A 6,847-nucleotide genomic window follows, 5' to 3' on the forward strand; every position below is an offset into this window, starting at 1 on the left:
CATGAGGGGAGAGGCCAATGGGCATTGGGCCCTCCCCCCACAGCACTGCCCACGACAGTGTTGCCCGTCCGGCACCGCACAGACACAAGCACACACACAACAACAACCGCCATTCACCAGTAAGTGGCGGTGACATCACCACGGCGCTTGTGCCAGGCTACACGTAAAGGCCACATGAACGCCCGCTGGCAGGTCACCGGACAGACCCAGGTGCCATGGGTTGACTGAGATGACTGGCTGATGTACCACCTGTGCTCCCTCTTGTGCCAAGTTGCTGCGCTTTAGCCACCCGGCGCTCTGCTCATTGTTGTGAGCGTCGCTCTTCTGCCCTCTGCTGTTGCTGCAGGACTGCCTCTAACTGCCCAGTAGCATCCTTCATGAGCCACCTCCACAGAGGCTGATCTTGACACCGATGGATGATACCAGTAATCGGCAAGTCCACTCAGCCCCCTCAATCCGGCCGAAAAGCTGTTTAGGCATGTAGTGGCTGAGCATGCGGGCTACATGATCCAGCCAATGCAGCCTTGGCTGCCGGAGGAGCTCACGGATGGGACTTTGTCCTGATCTTTCAAGGATTTGTGAGCTTCTCACACAATCCAGCCTGGGTAAACCCAGGCAGGCCAGCCTAAATGTTTCTAACCAGTGAAGATGTTGCATGAGGGGGTCCACGTTTCGCAAGCATAGATAAGAGAGGGCATGACCATGGCCGAGAAGACCCGAAGCTTCGTGTGGAGTGACAGACCAGGTAGCTTCCACACAGTGTTACGCAGCCTATGAAAAGATAATGCTGCTATATTGCCCATGTATGGAAACTCTCCACTCTCTCCACAACTGCCCCATCAACAATTGAGAGTTGTGGGGGTGGAGTGTTTGATAGCACAAAATATCCAGGCAGGTGCATAGTTTTGGTGGGGCTCATGGTAAGACCCCACCTATTCGCGGCACACTCCAGGTTCAGCAACAGCACTTCCAACTCCTCCTCTGAGTGAGCAGCAATCACCATATCATCAGCATACGTAACATGGATGACTAATAGGGAGTCATCCGTTGACTGTACCTGGGTATCGATCAGCCTCCCATTGTGTCTTTACCAGATGGAAATTCCTCTGGTACAGCCATCAAAGGCTTTATGAATTATACTCTTTGGGTCTTTCGGTAAAGTCACGTAAATAGAAAAATTATAAAATAAAATAAAACCACGACGTTTCGATCGTAACACAAGCAATCGTATTTAGGTGAAAAAATACAGCAGGCGGACTGCTGAGGCAGGAAGAAATGTTGCGAGAGAGCTACTGCAGCCATAGGTTATAAAGGTTTGAGATGGGTACAATCCAAGGGTAAGTGGTCGGGGCTAGAGATGGAATTTGTAAGTAAATGTAAGATTGCAGAGCTAGGTATACCTCGGCCATTGTATCTCACTATCTCCAGATGATTTGCTTGTCAACTTCGATGTAGTTTCTTTGTTTACCAAAGTTCCTGTGCCTGACACCATTGCAATCATTGCAGATTTTGTCCAACAAGGACTGAATGCTGATGTACCGGCTCTGGTAAGACACTGCCTCACCAACACTTACTTCACCTGGAATGGAACATTCTACAAACAAGTTGAAGGTACCCCCAATGGGTTTTCCCTTATCTCCAGTGGTAGCCAATGTTTTCATGGAAAAGTTTGAGACAGATGCCATCCAGACATCCATCCTACGTCCTTCCTTGTGGATGAGGTACGTAGATGACACGTTCGTCATCTGGTCACATGGCCTACCAGCTCTGAACCAATTCTTCAACCACATCAATTGCATACACCCAGCCATCAAATTCACCATGGAGGTGGAAAAGGATGGCAAGTTACCATTCTTGGATGTTTTAATCGAAAAGAGACCAGATGGCTCATTGGGACATTCTTTCTACAGAAAAGCCACCCACACGGATGCCTATCTAAAACCTGACTCCCACCACCATCCAGCCCAGAAAAAATAAATTCCCTCCTGAAAACTCTACACCATAGGGCTCGTTGCATTTCCAACCATCACCATCTAGCCAGTGAACTGGAGCACGTACACCAATCCCTCAAGATGAATGGATCGCACAATCTGCAAAGCTGTCACCCCAACCGTTGGGAGAGAACCACCTGAGGACTCATCACCTTGCCATACATAGCAGGGGTTACCAAAAATATTTCCAAAATCATGAGCAAACACAAGATTCAGGTCCGATTCAACACAGTTCATAAAATTCATGATCTGATCCCATCTGTGAAGGATGTGATCCCTGACATGCAATACCCTGGCGTCTACAAACTAAGCTGTGTCTGCGGCAGTAGTTACATTGGGGAAACTAAGAGACGTGTCTCAGACCGTGTTCACGAACACAAGGCGGATCTGAAACACGGTAGGACCAACACCTCTGCCGTGGCTGATCATTGTTTTTTAACGCTGTGGGCACACATGAAATTGATTTCTCCAAGACGAAGGTACTATGCAAACCCACTGGCTATCAACAAATATTTGTTCATGAAGCCATCCAGATATATAAACACAGACACAATTTCAACGAGAAGATGGGTACAAACTGAGCAATCATTGGAAGGATGTTATTAACCAGGTAAAGTCTTAACTGGCTGTGATGCTTCCATCCTACCTGCCTATGTTCGCAGTTATTTCCGACTTTCTGAGTAACATTACTTTGTTAAATGTCTTTGCATTAACAGGCTAAATGTCTCACTAACATAGCTGCTGCTCCCTATTCCTCGATGCGGTGGTGGCACTAGTTGTTTAATAGGCTGAATGTGTCTCATTAACACAGCCGCTGCTGCGGGAACCGTCTCACATCGACATGCTAATCTCTCATCTCTAGCAATACAATGGCTTCTTCAGCACAAACCGTGGGGTTACATTAACAGATTGACATGCTAATCTCTCATCTCTACCAATACAATGGCTTCTTCAGCACTAACCGTGGAGTTACATTGACAGATTGACATGCTAATCTCTCATCTCTAGCAATACAATGGCTTCTTCAGCACTAACCGTGGGGTTACATTGACAGATTGACATGCTAATCTCTCATCTCTACCAATACAATGGCTTTTTCAGCACTAACCGTGGGGTTACATTGACAGATTGACATGCTAATATCTCATCTCTAGCAATACAATGGCTTCTTCAGCACTAACCGTGGGGTTACATTAACAGATTGACATGCTAATCTCTCATCTCTAGCAATACAATGGCTTCTTCAGCACTAACCGTGGGGTTACATTGACAGATTGACATGCTAATCTCTCATCTCTAGCAATACAATGGCTTCTTCAGCACTAACCGTGGGGTTACATTAACATATTGACATGCTAATCTCTCATCTCAAGCAATACAATGGCTTCTTCAGCACTAACCGTGGGGTTACATTAACAGATTGATATGCTAATCTCTCATCTCTACCAATACAATGGCTTCTTCAGCACTAACCGTGGGGTTACATTAACATATTGACATGCTAATCTCTCATCTCAAGCAATACAATGGCTTCTTCAGCACTAACCGTGGGGTTACATTGACAGATTGACATGCTAATCTCTCATCTCTAGCAATACAATGGCTTCTTCAGCACTAACCGTGGGGTTACATTGACAGATTGACATGCTAATCTCTCATCTCTAGCAATACAATGGCTTCTTCAGCACTAACCGTGGGGTTACATTGACAGATTGACATGCTAATCTCTCATCTCTAGCAATACAATGGCTTCTTCAGCACTAACCGTGGGGTTACATTGGTGGCTAACAAACACAAGGGGCGTGGTTAGGGCCGTACACAGAGGAGGTGCTCACACCGACGTCCGCACCTGCATCCCCCACGGGCCCCTCCCGGGGGCCGAGTACTATAAAAGGTGGTGAGCCGGAGGGCTCGAGGTCGAGTATCAGCTTAAACCAGCGAAGACTGAAGACCAGCTAGAATAGGCCCCGGAGCTCCCCTGGCTCGCTGTCCTTGTCAGGGCCGACCAGGGCAAGCCGGTGGCGTGGCCCCGAGAGCCCAGACTGACGTTCTTATAAGAGCCGGTCTGGAGACTCAGGGTGCCGGGATCCCAGCTTGACCAGGGCTGGGATAGGTAGCCTCCCCTAGCTCCGTAGTGGAGGACTTGGGCTTAGGTTAGCGGGGTTAGATGTTGTGTCTCCCTGTTAGCCGAGTTAAGGGAACGATAACCCCTTAAGTACTGTGTGTACCCGTTACTGTGCACAAGTGGGTGTTAATAAATAAGTGTGCCTCCGACCCCGTCGTCAAAGCCTCCTGAATACTTACTACACTTTGACAGATTGACATGCTAATCTCTCATCTCTAGCAATACAATGGCTTCTTCAGCACAAACCGTGGGGTTACATTAACAGATTGACATGCTAATCTCTCATCTCAAGCAATACAATGGCTTCTTCATCACTAACCGTGGGGTTACATTAACAGATTGACATGCTAATCTCTAGCAATACAATTGCCGAGGTATAGCTAGCTCTACGATCTTACATTCACTTGCAAATTCCATCTCTAGCCCCGCCCACTTACCCTTGGGTTATACCCATCTCAAACCTTTATAACCGATGGCTGCAGTAGCTCTCTCGCTACATTTCTTCCTACCTCAGCAGTCCACCTGCTGTATTTTTTCACCTGTAGACGATTGCTTGTGTTGCGATCGAAACGTCGTGATTTTAAAATTATTTTTCTATCTACGTGACTTTACCGAAAGACCCAAAGAGTATGAATTCCTGCAGTCACGAAAGCTTTAAGTCACGATTTTATGAATTATGTAGTTTTACCCGTGGCAGCCCACCATCATGCAGGTCCTTAATGATTGTGAGCAGAGTCAGGGACTCCGAAAACACGAAAAACCCAGAGCCCAGGCCTGCTGATGGTATCATAGGCTTTGGCCAGGTCAATAAAGCAGAGATGTAGGTCCACCTCTGCTGTAGCAGACAGACAGAAAATATGGTATCTGTGCAGGACCACCCTTTCCTGAAACCACATTAGGGCTTCGCAAGCCTCTCCCTCAGCATGCCTGGCAAGGCGATGTTGAATAATCCTTGCAGGACCTTTCCCGGCACACTGAGGAGGGTGATGCCCCTGTAGAAGTTACATTCTGTGCGGTCCCCCTTCGTAAAGAGGGGGATTACCAAGGCATCCTTCCAATCCTGCGGAACCCGTCCAGTGGTCCAAACTGTTATTATGATACTTTTTGGGTCTTTCAGTGACTTTACCTAAAGACCCAAAGAGTATGAATTCCTACAGTCACAAAAGTTTAAAGTCAATGTTATTATGATGTCATATAGGGCAGTCTGCACAAACGCCACCCTCCCTCAGCATTTTGCTTGGGAAATCATCTCTGCCCGGTGCTTTCCTGGTCTCAGACTCTGGATCGCTGTCTGTACTTCCTCAACAGATGGCACCTCAGCCAGCCACTCAAAGTGGGTGACTAATTCTTCCAATATGAGGCACCGCAGCCTCTGCAGGGTCATCCCCACTTTGCCCAATGATGTTTTCCAGGCTGAGGGATTTCTCCTCCCCACAAGACCTTACAGAAATGCTCAGCAAATCTGCAAACTTGTTCCTGGGGATCGTATATTTGATCACCTTTCTTTCCCCTAATGATGGTGATCGTTGTGGCGCTGCAAGTTACTTTTTTGATGGAGTTAAGAGCGAATTGTGATCGCAGGCTACTGAGGCAGACTCTATCTCCTCAGCAACCCGCAAACACCACTCATCCTTGCAGTGCCTCACGGCTCTCCGAACCTCCAAGCGAAGGCTGTGGGAAGCCTCCTGATTCTCTGATGTGGGATGCTGTAGACGATGAGAGTGGGCCTGTCACTTTTTCTCAGCCAGCCTGAACACCTCGTCTGTCAGCCAGGGTCTCTGGGGAGGTAAGGACGGTGTACCCAATGCAGCCATTGCAGCTGCATAAGCCACAGTCCTAAACCTCTCCCATTTACCCTCGGCATCAGAAGGAGAGGATGCCAACCCAAGCTGCAAGTGATGATGAAATTCTCGCTTGCTACTTTCATTAACTAGCCGAGTGCAGGCCACTGTGGGTTTGAATGGGGTTCTGGGTGTACACCTACCAATGGAGTGGAAGAATGGCAGGCACATCTTACAGATCACAAGCCGATGGTCAGTCGGCAGATCAGCTTCACGGTAGGGTGTGGTGTCAAGGACATGGGCCCGCATCCGCTGTTCCATCACTATGTAGTCTAGCAGATGTTCTTGCTTGGACCCGGCGTGCATCCATGTTGTGTGGATGCGCCGATGCCGGAACAGCGTATTGATAATTACAAGCCCATGCGCTGCACAAAAGTCTATCAACCTCCGAACGTTGTTATTGAGCTGATCTGGCCCATGCCTTCCAATCACTCCAGACCAGGTGCCAGCATGACCAACTCGGGCATTAAAGTCACCTAACAGGATGACTCTATCCTGATGGGCCACTTTAGCTAGCACCTGTGACAGGTCATAGAAGGCATCTGACTCATTGGCCTTGCCTGCATCCCTCCACTGATGTTCAGGGGCATAAATAATGACTACCACCCTTCGCCTCTGGTTGATGGTAACAATGCATACACACACGCACATGCTCACATGCTAACAAAGAAATCCTGGCATGGGTCAGGGGTTGGGGCAGGCAGCTGCCCCTCCCTATCACAAGCCCCGGTACCTTTAGCTGTAGCAGAGACCCTGGATGGATCCCCGCGCTCCCCCTTCTCCCCCTGGGGCCCTGTGGGTCCTGGCGCACCCTGGAACGCATTACCATCATCGTCATCATCACCATCATTACCATCATCGTCATCATCACCATCATCGTCATCATCACC

At 48.4% G+C, this 6,847-nt stretch overlaps 1 protein-coding gene across 1 annotated transcript in view; it reads right to left on the bottom strand.

Moving 5' to 3' along the window:
* LOC144948846 (uncharacterized) overlaps positions 1 to 6,523 on the bottom strand; it is a 39,188-nt gene extending 32,665 nt beyond the window's left edge. Inside the window, exon 1 of the mRNA XM_078878498.1 lies at positions 6,518 to 6,523. Coding sequence (XP_078734624.1) covers positions 6,518 to 6,523 — 6 coding nt within the window. The remainder of the gene's footprint in view (positions 1 to 6,517) is intronic.
* Positions 6,524 to 6,847: the final 324 nt, after the last annotated feature.

The sequence above is a fragment of the Lampetra fluviatilis genome, chromosome 51, assembly GCF_964198595.1.
Source record: "Lampetra fluviatilis chromosome 51, kcLamFluv1.1, whole genome shotgun sequence".
Classification (NCBI taxonomy): domain Eukaryota; kingdom Metazoa; phylum Chordata; class Hyperoartia; order Petromyzontiformes; family Petromyzontidae; genus Lampetra; species Lampetra fluviatilis.